General features: G+C 38.6%; 1 protein-coding gene across 2 annotated transcripts; it reads left to right on the forward strand.

Moving 5' to 3' along the window:
• Positions 1–13,050: 13,050 nt before the first annotated feature.
• On the forward strand, positions 13,051–18,325 carry LOC107790970 (uncharacterized). 2 transcript variants are annotated; one of them, XM_016612943.2, is made up of 12 exons: positions 13,051–13,549; positions 13,661–13,745; positions 14,262–14,334; positions 14,714–14,797; positions 14,884–15,000; positions 15,315–15,737; positions 15,896–16,290; positions 16,376–16,475; positions 16,579–16,638; positions 16,715–16,801; positions 17,141–17,269; positions 17,743–18,325. In XM_016612943.2, the coding sequence occupies exons 2-12, from the start codon at positions 13,663–13,665 to the stop codon at positions 18,043–18,045; spliced, it is 1,854 nt and encodes a 617-aa protein (XP_016468429.1). In that variant the 5' UTR covers positions 13,051–13,549; positions 13,661–13,662; the 3' UTR covers positions 18,046–18,325. The 2 variants fall into 2 exon arrangements, with proteins under 2 accessions (XP_016468429.1, XP_075090862.1); XM_075234761.1 differs by lacking the exons at positions 13,051–13,549; positions 13,661–13,745; positions 14,262–14,334 and having other exon boundaries at positions 14,714–14,790.
• The last annotated feature ends 1,648 nt before the right edge of the window (positions 18,326–19,973 follow it).

The following is a 19,973-nucleotide window of genomic DNA, read 5'->3' on the forward strand; positions in this document are numbered from 1 at the left end:
GTCGTTGAATAATCACTATTATGGTAATTATAGATTGAAGAGAAGGAACTTGATATATTTGGTTTTACAAATGAGTAATCTTTAGGTTGGGTATTAAGGTATGAAAATGGAGAAAAAGAAGAATAAAAAGATGATTTTATAAGAAGTTTCGCTGAAGAGTATCGACGACAAAGAACCACATAAGCCATTATTGCTAAGATGATTGAAATTTGTTCCTACAAAAATGCAAATAAAAGAGACCTAATCTTTTTTCTTTTCTTCACAATGAAACTCTAGTAATCCCCGTAGTACCTGATGATATGTCTCTATTTCTTGTCAACCAAGATACTATTTACTTGTGGGTACAAAAAATCAAATTACTGAAAAGTCGAATCTGTAAGCACTTACGCAGTGTAAGAACTCCTAAAAATAAGGATAATTTGGGCGAAAAAACGTAAACCACGACCCGATAGTGGGCAGTTTCTAGATTCAGCCCACAAGATATGGGCTTTAATTGAATGCAAGCCCAACAGAGATCTAAATCCTCAAAGTAGGGTCAATAATAGAGATATTTAGTCATAATTGTTATATATTTTTTGTATGTTATATACAAAAATTATACAAATTTTATATATTTTTTGGGCTAGGCTATCGAATACAAATAGTTTTTAGCGCGGGCTCAAAGTGAAAAAAAGCCCTATATTAATCAGACATATAACATTGTTGGACCTGGAGCGAGCATATGAATTCTTTTTCCCCACCAGGGAATATGAATGCTTGTTGCACTCTCTGCTATTTGAGGGAAGGGGTGATTTAACAAGTTAATAAAAATCAAAATGCATTATCGGTTATGTTAATTTGCATACTAATATTATGTTTTTTATTTGGATTAATGCTTCATTGCTAGTTGCTAACGCAATTAAAATTTTGACGTCGTATGTTGGGTGTTAAAGGACGGCTTGGCCCGCAGAGATCAGGAAGCTGCACTAATCACGGAGTTGAATCTTAGATTTGGCTCACTAGTTTATTAATTTCGTACAGCTTATTTTGCTAATATAATCAATATAATATAACTGCATATCTCGTACACTATCAACAGTGCAATGCGATATTAGCGGCCGTATAATATTATAAGGATTTAAGTTATATATTGTGTAAAGATTTTATTTGCGTGATCAATGCAACTTAATTTATCATAACAGATAAGTTATCATTTTTATTATATTATCAATTAATATAAATTAATCTAGAATATATAGTGTACGGGTTCTGTATGATTTTTTTCTCTCGTATATACACATTATTTTAAATTTTATTACATATATACATATGTTTATTTTAAACAAAACAACAAGACAATTGGGCACGACATACGGGACCTAAGATTCAAAAGAAGATTTAGGAAGTTGTGAAGTACGTAGGGGTATTTTCTTCTGGACGGCACCAAGTCTTAGGGGTCGTTTGGTTTGAAATGCAGGAAAGTTTAATCTTCGTATCAATTTATATATTTGTATATGGTCAAAACCGATTCGAGTCAGTCGTACGGACTGGTCGAGACGATAATGTTTCGATCAAAGGATATCTGCATGACAAGCTCGGTCAAGATCTGAAGTAAGGGCGGCGAACTTCGAGCTCCAAGACCGATCAAATGACAAGCTTGATATCATTATCGAGCCCATATCCAAATCGAACTACAAGGCAAAGCGGAGATTATCGAAGATGCATGGACCAACCAACATTCACCCTGAATACCGAGACCCCAAGTCAGAATCGAGCTCGGACCAAGGCCGAGGGCTCGATCCAACACTGAGCTCGAGACAGTATCGAGCTCGCAGATTAGGGCCATTGCAACCGCACTATGGGAGAGAATCTTGGCGGAAATCGAGGAAAAGATAATATATCATGGGCTCTCCACTACGTATTTTTTATTGTATATAAAGTAGGATCCCTCTATTATAAGAGGGATGGCAACAAAAGATCACGGAAAAAAAAAAGAGAACCCCTGGTGCTTGTTTTTCTCATTCTTTTTGCTCACTATTTTCATTCTCATAGTTAAGATACACATATTTTTATTTCTCTACACGATTTATATCAAATTGTATCGCATATCCTTAGAACCATACACAAATCTAACGTTATCCGATTTTCGGGTAAACAGTTTGGCGCCCACCGTGGGGCTAAGGGTAATAGTGGTTGTTTGATACAAATCTGCAATACACACCAGTTTACAACTTCAGATCAACAATGGCAAACCCTCGATTGATGGTTATACCTATCGACCATGAAGCCGGCCTTCAAGATAAAACCAACGACTTGACACCCAGGGCCGGAAGCCGAATTAACGATGTCACCAAAGCTCGAGTCGAAGTACCGCTAGATGTCAATTCACAAGTGGCTCTTGAGGCGAACCAACGTTCCGAACCGGAAAAAAAGCATTCAGAACGGTACTCGATCCGTAGCTTGAGACACCCATAACGTGGAGGAGATCGAAGTCAGCTTACGGGTGTTGTTCGAGATGTTACAAGCCCAGCAAATAGCGATAGCTCAGTTGCAGAGCCAAACTCAGGAACAAAGCAGGCCGGAGCCCAATCCGCTTCGAGAAATCACCCACAGAACGGAACCAGCCATAGAGAAGTCAAACGAGCCAGAATCGGGGACTACTCCCGAAATAACTAAATTGCTCGAGGAACTCACAAAACGGGTCGAAGCCAACGATAAAAAAGTAGAAACATATAATTCCAGGATCGATCAGATCCCGGGAGCTCCACCAATGATAAAAGGGCTAGATTCGAAAAAATTCATTTAAAAGCCTTTTCCCTTGAGTGCAGCCCCAAAATCAATCCCCAAAAAATTTCGTATGACCGAAATACCCAAATATAACGGAACGACCGACCCCAACGAGCACATCACTTCTTACACGTGTGCCATCAAGGGCAATGATTTGGAAGATGATGAGATCGAATCTGTATTATTGAAAAAATTCGATGAAACCCTGTCAAAGGGGGCAATGGTATGGTATCATAATTTACCATCTAACTCTATTGATTCTTTTACTATGCTTGCAGATTGCTTCTTAAAAGCACATGCCGGAGCCATAAAGGTCGAAACCAGAAAGTCGGACTTGTTCAAGGTAATACAAAAGGATAACGAGATGCTAAGGGAGTTCGTAGCTCGTTTTCAAATGGAACGAATGGATCTGCCACCAGTCATAGATGATTGGTCTATTTAAGCTTTTACTCAAGGTCTAAACGAGTGGAGCTCGAAGGCTTCACGGCGGCTGAAGCAAAATCTGATCGAGTACCCAGCCATTACTTAGACCGATGTGCACAATCGATATCAATCCAAAATAAGAGTCGAAGATGACCAGTTGATTTCTAGGTCCATTACGAAAAAGCAAAAGTCGACCAGAGATCGATACCAGTCATATAGCGGAAACGATACTACTGCCGAGTATCCGAGGCCTCTTTAAAATCAACCTCGTATACTAGGGGGCTTTATCATTGAACGCATCTGTGATGATTATCAAGTTCGGTGCAAAGGAAGTTACTTTGTTATTTCATGACAAACAACGTCTCAACAGGAAACATTGTAAGAGCCAAATGGTTAAAACGAACCATGCTTATGTAGCTGGCCCGAGCCCTGACGCAAAACATGAACCCATGTATAATGATTTGTAAAGAAAGCCCTCTTCTTTACCGATATTCTATGTTCAAGATTTACTATGCAAACAGGATCTAGTTCGAGCAAGCGCTCACTCGATCATTACGCCTACGGGCTACATTATTTCGAGTTCGAATCATTCACTCGACTACTAAAGCCTACGGGCTACTTTTATTTCGAGTTCGAGCAAGCACTCACTCGATCATTATGCCTATGGGCTACATTATTTCGAGTTCGAATCATTAACTCGACTACAAAGCCTACGGGCTACTTTTATTTCGAGTTCGAGCAATCACTTACTCGACCATTACGCCTACGGGCTACATTATTCCAAGTTCGAATTATTCACTCGACTACAAAGCCCACGGGCTACTTTTATTTTGAGTTCGAGCAAGCACTCACTCGACCATTAAGCCTACGGGCTACTTTTATTTCGAGTTCGAGCAAGCACTCATTCGACCATTACGCCTACGGGCTACATTATTTCGAGTTCGAATCATTCACTCGACTACTAAAGCCTACAGGCTACTTTTATTTCGAGTTCGAGCAAGCACTCACTCGACCATTATGCCTACGAGCTATATTATTTCAAGTTCGAATCATTCACTCGACTACTAAAGCCTATGAGCTACTTTTACTTCAAGTTCGAGCAAGCACTCACTCGACCACTAAGCCTACAGGCTACTTTGATCATTACGCCTACGGGCTGCATTGCATCGAGTTTGAATCATTTACTCTATTACTAACCCTGCGGGCTACTTTTATTTCGATTTCGAGCAAAACTACTCATTTTCTTCAAGTTAAAACGAACACTTGACTATTTAAGCTGAAGGATGTTCGAGCTCGATAAAGCGAAGGGGACTACCCACAAGGCCCGAAGGCAACAGAGATTTAAATTCAAACTATCTTTTCAGTTTGAAAGGCTATTTTTCTTCAAAAAGAAGAAAGATTTATATTTACAAATTTTTTGTACAGAGGCGGCTACTCTTCCAAAGGGAAGTTCTTTATACAAAAGCCGAAAGCGGTATCAAAAGAATGCAGCGATTGACCTAAGGCCCTAAATGACTCAATCTTCATCGGAGGCCGTATTCTCGGCATCATCCTAGTCTTCAGACTCCCCCGAGTCATCTGAGTCCTCCTCAGGAAAGGCCAACATCCGAGCTTTGTTCTCTTCCGCCCTGGCGACTTCGATCTCGGCTCCAACTTCGAAGCCCTAAGCTCTGACCCCCTCGAGAGCCTCTCTCCGAGCCTGCCACTTTGCATGTTCGACCATGCTCGCGGCTTTGGTTTGATTAACCTCGACATCGATCCTGAACTGAGCCACTTTGGCATCGGCTCTTTTGTTGACCTCGACTACTTCAGATCTGGCCACTTCGAGTTCTTTGGCCAAATCTGCTTTATCTAAACTGGCCAAATCCAACTGATGCTGAAGCTCTTTCATCTTTTCAATCAGCCCCAAAACATTTTCTTTCACAGATCGAAGTTGGGCATCTGACAGCTCTAACTGAGCTTCGACGATCTTCTTCGAGGCAAGGTTATCCATATAATTTTTATATTCTTCTGCCTCGGCCATCAGTGCATCTACCTGTGAGTTAAGCCGTCCAATCTGCTCGATCCTCTACCGCACCTGCAGAATCGGATCGTTAGTGGTTATCTCTTTTTCATCTTCACTATCATGGAACATGCGGAATACGTGCTCAGCCATCTCCTCATGCTCTTCCCAAGCCGCTGTCAAATGTGCTCGAAGTTTTTCACTAAGAAACCTGTACGAGTCACTCTTCTCAGTGAGGCTCCGAACCTCGACATCATGCTCCTCCCTGATTCGAAGAAAGGCCCCGTGATGCAACACCGAAGCCTGCAAACAAAAGGAGAAACATTAAAATTACCTGCAACTCTGTGTAAAAGAAGCGGTAAAAACGCCATCAGAGTTACCCGATTCAAAGCATGTTGGGCCTCATTGAAGAGAAAGGCAGGCCCCACCGCATTCATCACTGATTGATCTTCTTCGGTCACTAAGGACCGAAGGTAACTGGCAATCCCCACAGGGGAAGAAAAAATTTGGGTATCCACAGGTATGGAGAGCACTATCTTCCGCCTTCGGTCGGGATCGATACTCGGGGCCGGAATCGGTCCACCAGTTTATGAATCGATGAAGGCTCGGTGGAACCCGACCACGACACTTTTTTGGGTACCGGCATTCCACCAAAACCAGTAACCTCCTCCGAGGCACCTGACTCGAGCCCCTCCAGAAAACCGTAGATATCGGCCGACTCCTGAATACCCTCATAGGACCGATCCTCCAACATGACGGCCTCTCGAATTATGTCATCCAAAATTTGAGGGGATCCGCCGATGTCAACTATCCTGAACTTATCCCTTGAAATATCTTCTACTGCCTGAGAAGATCCACCCTCAGTATCCATTCTAATCATCTTAGCTCAGGAAGGGATAATCTTGGCTTCTTGTTCTGGGATTATGGCCAAGGTTCCCCGATCTGCTTCCACCAAATTGGAAGAATGTTGAATCACAACATTAGCCCATACACAGGCTAAATTCTCCTCTCCTTTTTCGGGCTCATCCCTTGAATGGCGGACCGCTTCCGAAGACATAACACCAGGGGCCCCCTTCGGCTTCCGAGATCTCTTAGTCGGTTTCTTCTTTTTCGAGTTCGAGGAGCCCGAAACATCTTTTCTCTTCCTTTCTTTCACCTGCTTCGGGACAGGAACTTCCTCGCCACCAGACGGCGGCCTCATGACTACATCTTTCCCAAGTCCTACAAAAAGGAAGAGGGAGATTTACCATACAAACCGATGAAGAGACAAATCGACAAAAAGATTTACCGTGACTGCTGGCCTCCTATTGGTCCTTTGATAATTCACACGCTCGGAGTACGGTCTCTGCAACACCAGGCTTTCAACCCATTGTCTAAGATCCGGGATCGGTTCCGGTATTCGAGATACATCTGTGATAAGGAAAAATGGATCAGCAAAATAGAAAGCAATCACAAAATCAAAACGGGCAAAGAGAAACATTTACTCATGGCTCATATTCCATTTCTTGGGAAATGGCAAGTTATCGACAGGGATCAGATCCGAGGTTCTGATTCGAACAAAACATCCCATCCAACCCCGATCCCGGGTCTCGTCTATGCTCGAGAATGGCGCTTTGGTTGCTCGGCGAGCAAGCTTGATCAGCCCTTTGCGATAAAGTCGGGGACTGTAAAGACGCATAAGATGATCGAGGGTGAAGACACGCCCCTCGACCTTGCTCGAGAAAAATCGAAGAAGAATCACTATCCTCCAAAAGGAAGGGTAGATTTGGCCAAGGGTCACATCGTACCTCTTACAAAAGGCGACGATGACAGGGTCTAAGGGTCCCAACGTGAAAGGATAAGTATAAACACTTAAGAACCCTTCGACGTACGTAGTAATTGATTCATCGGGTGATGGGATTACTACGAATTTATTATCCCAGTTGCATTCTTGTATGACTTTATCGAGAACTTTTTCAGTGATTGAACATTGATACCTCGACATCGGCTCGGTATCGGAGAAGGCTTTTCAATTTTAAAATCGCCTACGGTCGAACACCCAACCGGAACGAATTTCTCAGGGCCGGGCTCTTCCACATCCTCGCCACCAGTAGGTCGAGATGAAGAAGCGGTCTCTTTTTACGGAACAGTTTTAGACGTTTTTGCCATTTAAAATTTCATAAATAAAGGACGGAAGTATTTGGTGTTCTAAGAAAGAATTTGCAATAAAACTCACAAGTTTACAAGCAGAAAACTCAGAAAAGGAATTTGCAAAATTTGGAAGACTAGAGGCATAAAATGATGAATGGTGGAAAGAAAGGCTATTTATAAATTGAAGCAATGACGGTTCAATATCAGAGGTGGCCGACCACCGTCTGACACATTAAATGCCTCGGTAAAATCAAACAGATGGGATAGCTATCACATACGTCATAGTCGGGATCGATGAAAATGTCAGTATATATCTGATCGAGCTGTTGGAAAATTATATCGTTTCTCGCCACATCCTTTTCCGAGAAACGAGGGGACTATCTGTATACGGTCAAAACCGATTCGAGTCAGTCGTGCGGACTGGTCGAGACGATAATGTTTCGATCAAAGGATATCTGCATGACAAGCTCGGTCAAGATCCGAAGTAAGAGCGGCGAACTTCGAGCTCCAAGACCGATCAAATGACAAGCTCGATATCATTATCGAGCCCATATCCAAATCGAACTACAAGGCAAAGCGGAGATTATCGAAGATGCATGGACCAACCAACATTCACCCTGAATACCGAGACCCCAAGTCAGAATCGAGCTCGGACCAAGGCCGAGGGCTCGATCCAACACCGAGCTCGAGCCAGTATCGAGCTCGCAGATTGCAACCGCACTATGGGAGAGAATCTTGGTGGAAATCGAAGAAAAGACAATATATCATGGGCTCTCCACTACGTATTTTTTATTGTATATAAAGTAGGATCCCTCTACTATAAGAGGGATGACAACAAAAAAAAAAAAAAATCCCTGGTGCTTGTTTTACTCATTCTTTTTGCTCACTATTTTCATTCTCATAATTAAGAATACACATATTTTTATTTCTCTACACGATTTATATCAAATTATATCGCATATCCTTAGAACCATACACAAATCTAACGTTATCCGATTTTCGGGTAAACAATATTACATATACAGCGTTTTATGCGTAAGATACTATATAACTAATTAGTAGGAGTATATCGTTTAATTTATATGATATTGAACTTCATATAAGTTACGCGGAGTTTGATACCGGAAACCAAATGCTCCTATACATGAATTTAGTATTATGTTTATAGGGAATGAAACATGGGGCAATAATTAATATATATATTAGTACTAATACGTAGATAATAGTAGCTAAAGACAGAAATACCCTCAAATGAGGTAATCCCTACATAACAATTCATATATTATTGACCACATGACAATCCTTCCCTATTATTCACTACATAAACAATTCATCATTATTCATTATGATTTTCGCATGACTAGACCATAAACCAATTAAACCACTCTTTAATTGTCAGCTTCAAAGTTTATAAAATAAATAAAGATGGCACAGTCGCCTATATCCTAATATATGAAATGAAACCAAAGATCGAAATAATTCATGATGTGAGAAAATATAACTATCTCTATCATATCGGAACGATCCAAGGAAACAGGTCAAAATTTTTAAGGAGGTGGTGCAATGTGCATAGCTTGGGGGGCAAAAAGTATAGTGGCCGTTGGGCAGTGGAATAGTGTAGCAGCAGTGATGTTACTAGTGGCCAATGACTACAGATAACAAGAAACGCAGCAGCTAGAGAGCCACATTGTGTTTCATGAGTCAGGAGCGTGTGCGAGAGACAGACCAATGACAAATTTTTAGGATCTAGATGGCGTTAGTCTGCAATGCATATCTAATTCTATCTGCGACTATTTTTCGTACATATATATAATTATTGAGTTCTATCAAATTGGTAACTATATCTTTAGGAGTTGTTTCGAAAACAAGTTATGTTGGGATTAGATATCATGAGATTAGTTATACGAGATTCATTATCCTGATATTATTTTCTTATTGATTGTTTGATATGTTGTATTAATTCTGGGATTGTCGATTTTTTTGTTTTATCCCAGGATAACTTAACATGTACTATTTCACCATGTGGCAGTATCCCAGTACTACTTTTAATCCAAAAATAACTTATCTTAGATTTAATAACCAACCAAAAAATAAGTCGATACTAAATTTTTATTTCAAAATTATTTTTATTTATCCACAGTACGAAACCCTAGTATATCATTTACATATTGTGGGGACAGCCATGGGAGAAAGAGATGCCTTTTATGCATCCTTATATCATTGGCATTGACTCCCTTGTCCAAATCCCTTTGGAAAGTTCCCTTTTTAATGTCTTTTTATGGGGATTCTAACACCTTTCTTCCCCTCGTCTCAGCCCCACCATCCAACAAAAAGCCTTATTATTTTCTCTCCATGTCGGAGCCTTTTAATGTCAAGTTTATTAACAATGTCTTTGTTTGCTGACTCTATGCCAGAAGCTCAGGCCTTAGCTCGTGAGATATTCACATCATGATTCATAAGTAACAACTGATCAATCAAGAAAAAGAAGTGAAAACAAGAATCTGATTCATTTTTTTGGGGATTCTAATAGATTCATTTCTGTTTTTGAATACAAATGAGTACAATATGGGCACAACAAAATTAAAGAACCGTGACTGTTTCCTCTATTTTCAAAAATCGATTGTACTCTTCTCAGTAATCATAAATGACTTTTGTCACATATTATTGCTTTACGGACAGTCTTTCTGCATTGAAACTTAGAAAGAGCTAGCTACTGGTACGTCGATAAACTTGAAACAGTGTTTCACACTAATATTTTCAACTTACTTAATTAGTTACTCCCACTTTTTCAGATTAGATGAGGTAATTTCCTTTTTAGTCTATTTCAAAATAAATGACACATATCTAAATTTGAAAATAATTCAAATTTAAACTCTTCATTTTACCCATTTTACCCTTAATGAGAAGCTTTTATAACCACACAAATGTCATGGCCCCACAAAACTTTTACCCCTTAACCTTTTAAGACCACAAGTTTCAAAAGTCTTCTTCTTTTCTCTTAAACTCCGTGTCGAGTTAAACTACTTCGTCTAAATTGAAACGAGGGAGTAATAGTTTGTAAATTAATTTTCAACTTCTTAATTTAAACTTCTGGGCGTGTACATAATAAGTACAAGCAATTGGTTAACATTGATGGCGACAAGAAAATTAAACTTATATTACACGATCTTCTATTATGTGGAGTCAGTAACTACGTTTAATCAAGTTAAAAAAAGGGCCCTTTAATCAAGTTAGTACTTTCTTTTGAATTTTACCTCTGATTTGTCTTATTCCACCATTTAGATTGAATTTCGCGAAGAACACAAAACTATTGATTCTGTGTTTGATTTTCCGAAACTGTTAATTTCAGCAACTGTTTGCTTACTTCTGGAATATTGCTACAGAAGCAATGAAACAATCCAGATTTTTTGTTAGTTTAATCTTTGTTTGGCCATTTCAACTAGAATTGTGCTGATGAGAGTTTCTTGAGAGAGGTTATTTGCGGATCCAGGATTTAGATTATGTGGTTTTCAACTTTAAGGCTTTTAGCATTGAACCCGTTGTATTTTTAAAGTTATAGGTTCAGACCTATTATTTGTTATAATTTTTATGAATTTTTACACATAAAATTATGCTCCGCGACGAAAATAGTGGATTAAGATGAATCAGTGACCATGCTCTAAATCCGCCCCGCCAGAGGTACAAAGGTTTCAAAAATCAGATATTCAATGAAATTAAATCAAGGAGATACAGGGGAATCTAACCTATTTTTATTTTTTAATTCCTAAGATACCAACTACTTTTTCAAGAAAATCTCAGTAGCTTGAATCTCTGTGCACCTACTAAGAAAATTACTAGCAAAATATACTAGGCATGTCTGTGTTTTTTTGTAATCCACAATTTACAGAATATCAATAAAACAGCTCAACTATTCATGGAACCACAAGGCCTTTCTGTCAGATTCATTTGAAAATAGATGCTTCACTTGCTCCACTAAATCATACTATTTCTTTATGTTATAATACACTTTTTAACTATCTTCTGCCTACCACATTGGGAGATGCCCAATCCGAATCAGTTCATATAAAAATGGACAATAAGATAAAATAGAAGTTTCAGTTTTTCTTTCCTTCTCTTTTTCTTTTTTGTTTTTGTTTTTAACTCATTACTTGGAAGTAGGACCACATGTTTCCATTTTCTGGTGTTGCTCTTAAACAGTTAACTGTATGATAATAGTGGACTTCATTAAATTTATCATCTCAGTCCAAAGATCAAAACTTTGATCTACACAGGCAAATACAACTCCATTTCATTTTTGTATTTGAAGCTAATTATTTCTCAAGATCAGTAAAAATCAAGAAAGTTGAAAGGAAAATGTAAGTGGCATTATTGGACAGTAAGAAATCACTATCTTCTCTGCTACTGTATTATTCATTGCTTCCGTTGTAAACTTTTTGGTTTCTTTCTGCAAAAAGTAAAGAATCATATGGAGCAATTTATTTCTGGAGAACTGTTCCTTTGTTGCTCTTCACAAGTAGCTAAATAAGAAAGAAACTTTTCTAATGAGTAGTTGAACATCACGACAAAAACCAAAGGCCTGACTGATAATTACATTTAGCGAATAGTATACCTCTTTTTCTTTTGTCTCCTTCTTGGAAAAGGTCAAGTGTTAAGGTCCCTCTATAAGAATAAGTATTTTATTTTCAGGATTCTATTGACAAACGTTAGTCTCTTTGGTACTCAAGGACAATTAGGTATCTTTTTTGCCATCTCTTAATTAGACTTTAATAAAAAGAAGATTTAGACAAAAGGAACCCCACAAAACTTCATTTCCTTTCAAGCATCCAATGTTCCCTTTAACCCCTTCCTTTTCTTCTCTTTTGAGGTGTGGCACTACTTTTTTTTCTTTTAACCTTACATATGTTAAAAACCTTAATTTCACATATAGACATGGTACCTTTCGATTACTGGCCCTTTTTTGTTATACTTGGTTAGGCACATTTAAAGACCCCCTCATGTAAAGTTAATGAATTTGGTACTTCAAGAAAAGTGCTGCTTGAAAATGGAAAAAGATTTATGATTTCCACAATAGCTTTAGAAAAGTAACAGTAAATTTCAAACACAAATATTTCTTTAAGAAAGCATAATCTCCACCCCCCCCCCCCCAAAAAAAAGCTATAATTGTGGGAATTGTTTTTTCTCTCCTCATGAAATTGGTTATTATAGTGTAGTTGATGAATATTTATCTCAACCTGCATCATATAATAATAATGACAATATCATAAATACATGCATATACATGTGTGCATAGTTTTATAGTATATGAGTGGTTGAATTCATACGAAATACCTTATTAAGTGTGCCCTAGGTCCTACAATTTTCTAGTATACAACCTTTTTTGTTGACCTCAAAATCAATCTTTGAAAGGATCAATTTTCCATCAAAAAGGCTTGTGTAGAAAATACGTTATAACCTATGACCTATGGTCTATGGATTTGTAAGATAGCCAAACAAAAAATATACTGTAGTGTTTAAACTTGGGGACTAAGAGGTATACATAAGAGTGGGCACAAAGGTGTGGGACAAAGGGGTGGAAGGGCCGGTCAACAACTCCCACTAGCTTACCAACAAGTAGTGAAACGAATGTGGAAAAATGGGTTGTCAATACTTGTAATATTAATCCATTTTAATTTGTTAATAATCTGTTTTAAGTTTTAGTTAAAGCCCTTTAAGCCAGCATTTTTATTCCTCCCTCCAATCCCTGACCTTTTGTGAACTCCTCTTTCTAGTCAAGTAAATATACCTACTTTTAGATACCTTTGACATTTTAGAGCTTTAGTAGGAAGTCACTCTTGTCACTCTTTTACTCTTTTTTCAGTAGAAAAAAGCTCCCTTCACCTTCCCCTTCATTGCACAAAAGCTATATTGGGAATGTGGGAATAACAGATTTTTGGAGCAAAAGAGAGCATCTGTTACCTGTTACTTTCAACTCCCGGTCAAAAGGGCTGCTTTTTGTCTTGGCCATTTCTTTTTTGTGTATAAACGAGCTATTCTGATTTTCACGCTGTTGAGCGCCAGTTAGTTCTTGAGTGTGGTGGCTTGAATTTCTGCAAATGCAAGGAGAAAAATTGAGTTTTTGATTCCAAGCTGAGATGTTTTAGGCCTATTTGGGGTCTTTATGCCTGTGGGTCTATTTCCATCTTCCAAAAATCTGATTTTTGATAGTTAGCTGTATTGAAGTATGCAATGGTAAGTGTTCTGTGATCCATTTTTTGCTGTTCCTTTTACGCATTGGCCAAGAAAATTAGTTTCTTGATGGCTAAATGGGGAAACTTTTCATTGTCATTGAGTGGGCTGCAGATATGGATTTTGAAGGGTTTAGTACCAGTACCAGTAAATTGCCTGGAAATAGAGTGACATCTTCTATACACACGCGTTCCAAGAGGTAGCCTTTGGATTTCTTCTTGTTTTATAATTTCTCATTTTTCTCTTTCTTACTTCACTGTATTAGAGGTCTGCTTAACTGGAAAATTTGCTTATTGGGTATGTTCCCCAAGGTAGATAATACTTGGTGTTTTGTACAAAGAAACATCTCTAGATCACATCTGTGCAACTATGTGTTTGCTTGATAAACTGGCCCTTCTTGCAATTTTCTTGGTACCATTGTGGGCTTAGCATTACTGCAAAATTAGGAAGCTTTTGTAGGAAGATTGGGAAAGGGGAAAGGGTTTTTTGTATGATATGGACTATTGAATCTAGCATCCAAGTTTCTGAACTACCATTCCATTTTCTTCTGTTCTCAAATCCTACTTCTTTAGTTCTGCATAAAGCATGTTTGCTTATTTTAGAAGTCTCTGGTGTAGTCCGGATATGCCCCGTGGCTAAATCTTTCCTATACGTGGTTTCTTGAGTGTTGTCTACAGCTTTATTCAATCTTGTTATGTGGTTTCTGTAATGACAGCTTCCCGGATAAACGAGGACCCAAGGAGGACATCGTGGATCCTTCTGTAGAGGCCGCTAATCGATTGAAGTTGGTAAGGAAACTTCCATCTTGTCTTCTGATATTTAGAAGCTCTCAAGCTATACTGTGAGTGAAATTCTGCAATGTCAAAATGTTGGAAAAGGAAAGTAAAAGTAAAAGTTAAAAAAAAGAAAAGAAAAAGGAATGGAACTCCCAACATCATGCTGTCATGATCTTCTACCTTGCTTCCTGTATTCCTGTCCTTCTCTGCTTTAAAATCCATTTCTCACTTTCTGTGTACTTGACCAAGGAAATGCTGAGACTGGATTCTTTTTTTCTGATATCTCTATGATTCGATTTATTAATTCTCTCTTCTGCAAACAGAAAGAAATAAGTACAACTCCTCGAGGTACCCAGCTTTTTCAACTAACAATCATTTTATATTTCACTAGGATATGAGGCACGCGAATGACAGTAATGTGAGCGAGAAGAAACAATCATCCACGGCTAAAGTTCAGAGTTCTCTGAGGCAAGAGGTAGCCTAACATAGATGATATATCTTTTCAGACAGTTGAATTGACTAGATTGTTAATGTAATGGTCAAAACCATATCTCACTGCAGATAATGCAGCTGGAGAGAAGATTACATGACCAAGTTGCAGTTCGATGTGCTCTTGAGAAAGCATTAGGGTATAAAACTTCTTCTCAAGATGTCAATGAAGTGACCTCAATGCCTAAGGTACCTCCTCCTGCTCCTTGTAGTCGTAAAATGAACTATATAATATGCTATATATTTGAGGTAATTCCAATTTGAAGAGCTGGATTTCAGATATGTGAGATGCACATATTATTAGCTTTAGATATACTGTCAGAGTGTTTGCAAAATTTGGGGATTTCACACATTTATAACTCTCTGTGAAGCCGGTTTCGTAGTTTAAGGTTCAAATAGTCTATTGTGGTTGGCTCATGGTGGTTGTTGGACACTTTATATTAGATGACCCATTACCCTTATCTCTGTCAAATGCTGATTGTACTCTTGTCAATTGATTTCAGCCAGCCACAGAACTGATTAGAGATATTGCAGTACTAGAGTTGGAAGTTGGGCATCTGGAACAGTATCTTCTCTCACTATACAGGAAAGCATTTGATCAACAAATCTCATCTTTGTCTCCTCCCACAAAAGATGTTAAACTAAAATCTCCTATAAGTACGCCAAGAAGGCGTCTTGAATTCTCCAATTCTGATGTGATGTTGAGAAGGGAAAACTCTTCATCTCGAGTTAATAGTCAAACAGAATTAAATCCACGGAAAGAAACTAATAGCATGGCAGAAGACAAAATTAATGAGTCTGGAGTTAATAGAAGCCGTTCTTCGTTATCTCAGCGTTCAGCTCAGTCGAGCAGATCTTCTCCACCAGAGGAGACACTGGGCAAAGCTTTGCGTGCTTGTCATTCTCAACCTTTATCTATGATGGAGGTAATTTACCTGAGGAAGACAAATTCTTGTTGCACTCTCTGAAATTTGAGGGAAGGAGTGATTTTGTATTAAATGTCTTAGAAATGTGGAGTGGTTTTTTCTGTATAGAACGATAAATTTTTTAAAAAATTGAGTCTTTTCTTATGCCTTCTTTGCAGTATGCGCAGAATACTTCTTCAAATGTAATCAGTTTGGCGGAGCATCTTGGCACCCGTATCTCTGATCACGTTCCAGAGACACCAAATAAGCTGTCTGAGGATATGATAAAGTGCATGTGCACCATATATTGCAAGCTTGCTGATCCTCCGCTGACAAATCCTGGTCTTTCATCGCCAACCTCATCTTTGTCTTCCATAAGTGCATTTTCTCCAAAAGACATATGGAGTCCAGGATTTAGGAATGATTCATCTTTTGATGTTCGGCTGGACAATCCTTTTCATGTGGAAGGGTTGAAGGAATTCAGTGGACCTTACAGCACTATGGTTGAAGTACAGTGTGTATATAGAGATACTCAAAAATTGGGGGATATTGAACCGATGTTACAGAATTTCAGGTGAGTACAGTTGATACTCAGGCACCTCATGGCACGACTTTAGCCTTTATTATTGTATAACACTCATTGAAGTGTCATATTGCAGGTCACTTATTTCTCGCTTAGAACAAATAGATCCACGAAAATTGACTCACGAAGAGAAGCTAGCATTCTGGATTAACGTGCATAATGCATTGGTGATGCATGTAAGATTCCTCGTTGATTAGAGTATCAGCATTATAGTTTTGGAAATCATTGAAGTCAATATCTACTTTTAGCTGATGGTGGAGTTTTACTATTTATGTGTAGGCATTTTTAGCTTACGGTATTCCCCAAAACAATGTGAAGAGAATATATCTACTCTTGAAGGTTAGCAAACATAACTTATTTATTTGGCTAAGAATTGCTTGGTGGAGATGTTGTCTAACCTTATTGCTTAATCCAGGCTGCCTATAATGTTGGAGGTCATGTAGTAAGTGCCGATGTGATACAGAACTCTATCCTGGGATGTCGAATGTCCAGACCAGGACAGGTACACCTCATGAACTTTTTTCTTGTTACATATCCATTCTCAGGTTAGATTACATGTGCAACGGTTATGTTCTAAGCTGCACAATCAATTAACTACACCTCAAAACATTGACTCTCCTTGAAGTATATCCCAAGAGCATTTAGTATCTTTCTTTCCTTTTTTTTTCTGATGAAGTTAGGGCATCTTTCTTTCCTTCTTGCAGTCAAAATGTCTGTACTCATTCAAAAATAATTGAATAATACTCCAGCTTAGTGATTTTTGTTCTTGGAACATCTCTAGTTCTACTGGTGTTGTAGGATTTGATACTTGAAATGCTGATAAAGTTCTCTATCAATGCAGTGGCTTCGCTTGTTACTTTCTTCTAAAGGAAAATTCAAGGCGGGGGATGAAAGACAAACATACGCTATTGAACATCCAGAACCCCTACTGCATTTTTCACTATGCTCTGGCAACCACTCAGATCCCGCGGTATTGGCCATAATATATTCTTCTTGTTATCTTCTCCATGAGCATTTGAGTAAACAACTGTTTTTGCTCATCACAAAGCTAGAAATAGGCATCAACTTCCATCTTAAAACTAATTTAAGATCTGTGGACATCTATTCACTGGTCATGAAAATAGCAGTTGATCTCTGCTATGCAAATCCAGTTACACGTTTGAAAAAAGTTAGAATTAGTGGTGACGTGGAGGCCAATTTGCATAATCAAGTTCTTTCCGAACTTCAGGATCTTGTCATTTCAATGATGCCAGCCTCCTTGGCATCTATAAAATTGGATCTGGACTAAAAAGTCTCTAGAGACTAGTTTCATTCTTTTCTTCTGCACTTAATGATTGAAAAGAAGAAAAAGATGACAATATTTTGTAATCATTTGAGAACAAAATTTGATGACTAACGATTAAATTTGTTTGTCTAACGGGGGAGTCAAATGTTTGTTGTCAGGTTCGAGTCTATACACCCAAGAGAGTATTTCAGGAGCTGGAAGTCGCAAAAGAAGAATATATCAGGGCTACCTTCGGTGTGAGGAAGGATCAGAAAATTGTTTTGCCAAAAGTAGTGGAGTCCTTTGCTAAGGATTCTAGCTTATGTCCTGCCGGTGTGATGGAGATGGTCCAGCAATCTTTACCGGATTCTCTTAGAAAGAGCATTAAGAAGATTCCACAGGGGAAGGGCCGCAAGAACATTGAATGGGCTCCACATAATTTCTCTTTCCGGTATCTGATAATGAAGGACCTGGTGAAATGACTACTTTGATGGTATGCTTAAGCTTAATTGAAGGATCCGGTTGTTTATTTCTTGTCTTTGAAAGGGGTCTCAATTTTTTTTCTTTCATCCCTTCTGTATAAATGAATGGTAGTTTGTGTTAGAATGGAGGATGATCAAAGTTCCTATAATTTTGTGTCTTTGTGGAAGTGCCCTCCATTCTTTGGCTATTGCTACTAGAGCAAAGCTTAGTTTGTGTGTAAGAACCAGCAATTTTGAGTTGCAGTCTCGTACATAAATCTAATTCATATTCATTGCTCAACTATCGCTGGAGTTTTAAAGTAATTATGTTTGTTTTGCGCAAAAAAGACAGAAAGCATATGTTAAATAAAAAGCAATAGTTTTGGATTCTGCATAAAATTGTAGATTAGAAAAGTGGATAGATTAGTAAGGTTTCTCTCCAATTACCCAGGTGGATTATAGAAACATATGGTTAGAATAGTGTGGTTGTTGGAGCAAGTAGCTTGAGCACAACCAAACCAAGTTCCAGCGAGTTTTTCCAGACCACTTGGGTGTAAGAGAAGCATTCGTGGCCCAGTATGCAAGAGTTGTTAGCATAATTGTAAAACTTCTTTTCAGCAACCCAGATATCCACAGCTACTTGTGGTGGTATTGCAATCAATCCTCTAAACAGGAGTTGAAGTTGGCCATAGTTGATGCTGCTTAAGTTTGCAAAGCTGCAGCTACGCTTGTCCCTCTGATAGCGCGTAATAATGCTGGTGGCATTAGCCAGCATCGTGCTCCATTTCAGAGGGCCAACACCACCTCAGCTCTTGCCTTGTTGTGAGCATCTAAGAACTCTTGGGCGGCACTGGATGGGGCAGCTGGAGTTGTGCCACCTGCAATTGGTGGTGCAACGCTCTGCCCTGACCCGTGATGTTCAGAGACAGCAATGAGTGATTGGAAGAGTAATGCGAGTAAGAAGAGCTTGGTCATTGTGTTTCTACTTTGAACTCGGGATAGTCAGTGAGCTGCTTTATATAAGTACAATGTCACTAGTTAGTTACACATATTTACATCACCATTTACTAAAAAATACTTTCATTTTCCTTTTCTACGGTCAATCATACCAATTGAATATTTAACTTGATAATGATTTTCCAAGAGTATATAAGGAGATAAATAGTGCATTCCTTAGCTAATGCGGGACACTAACACCGCCCACGCTCACGCCTAGAAACTGGAGCATAGAGTTGATTGCGACACTCTAACACCACACACGCTAGGCCTGACAACTAGAACATGCGTAACATAACATGGGGGGAAATACAAGAATAGAGATGAGTTTGACTATGATACCAAGTAAATATTAATTTTGATCCTAACTATACCTTAAAAACTAGCTTATGAGGTAAGTGTTGTCCAAGATGAGACGGCAGTTCATTCCCTCAACCAATATGGAACCATCTACCAGCTCAATAACTAAAGTAACTCTTTCTTGTCTGCAAAATACCAATTAACTCATTGCAGTTGTATGTATTTTTGTGCGTAACTACCTGCTGATATGCTAACTTGTTACGCGCTGTGAATAGAATAGAAGAAACACAAAGAGAAATGACATTGCTTCTGTTAACGGAGGGGTGAAATCAACTCAGCCATGTGACATGCTTCTCTTATTAACCATCCGTTCAGCACACCAAACTAGACAACATATCTGAATACCTGAAATCATTTGATGGCGAAAAGAAGTTGTCCCCTATTTTTAGTATGTTTGGCCAAGTTTTTCCAATCCTAAAAAAAAGTGCTTTCTTTTTCAAAGTTGAAATGTTTGGTCAAACTTTTGAAAGAAAAAAAAGTATTTTTGAGGAGAATCAGAAAAAAGTAGTTTCTCTCCAAAAGAATTTTTTTGAGAAGCATTTTTGAGGAAAATACTCTTAGAAGCAGTTTTTAAAAGCTTGGCCAAACACTAA

The sequence above is a fragment of the Nicotiana tabacum genome, chromosome 17 (genome assembly GCF_000715075.1).
Source record: "Nicotiana tabacum cultivar K326 chromosome 17, ASM71507v2, whole genome shotgun sequence".
Lineage (NCBI taxonomy): Eukaryota > Viridiplantae > Streptophyta > Magnoliopsida > Solanales > Solanaceae > Nicotiana > Nicotiana tabacum.

Bases quoted from the DNA above. Each gene is read 5' to 3' on its own strand.
- LOC107790970 (XM_016612943.2), top strand. From the start codon at position 13,663: ATGGATTTTGAAGGGTTTAGTACCAGTACCAGTAAATTGCCTGGAAAT. The intron at 16,291-16,375 runs GTGAGTACAGTT...GTCATATTGCAG, and splicing joins CCGATGTTACAGAATTTCAG to GTCACTTATTTCTCGCTTAG. The intron at 16,802-17,140 runs GTACACCTCATG...CTATCAATGCAG, and splicing joins GAATGTCCAGACCAGGACAG to TGGCTTCGCTTGTTACTTTC.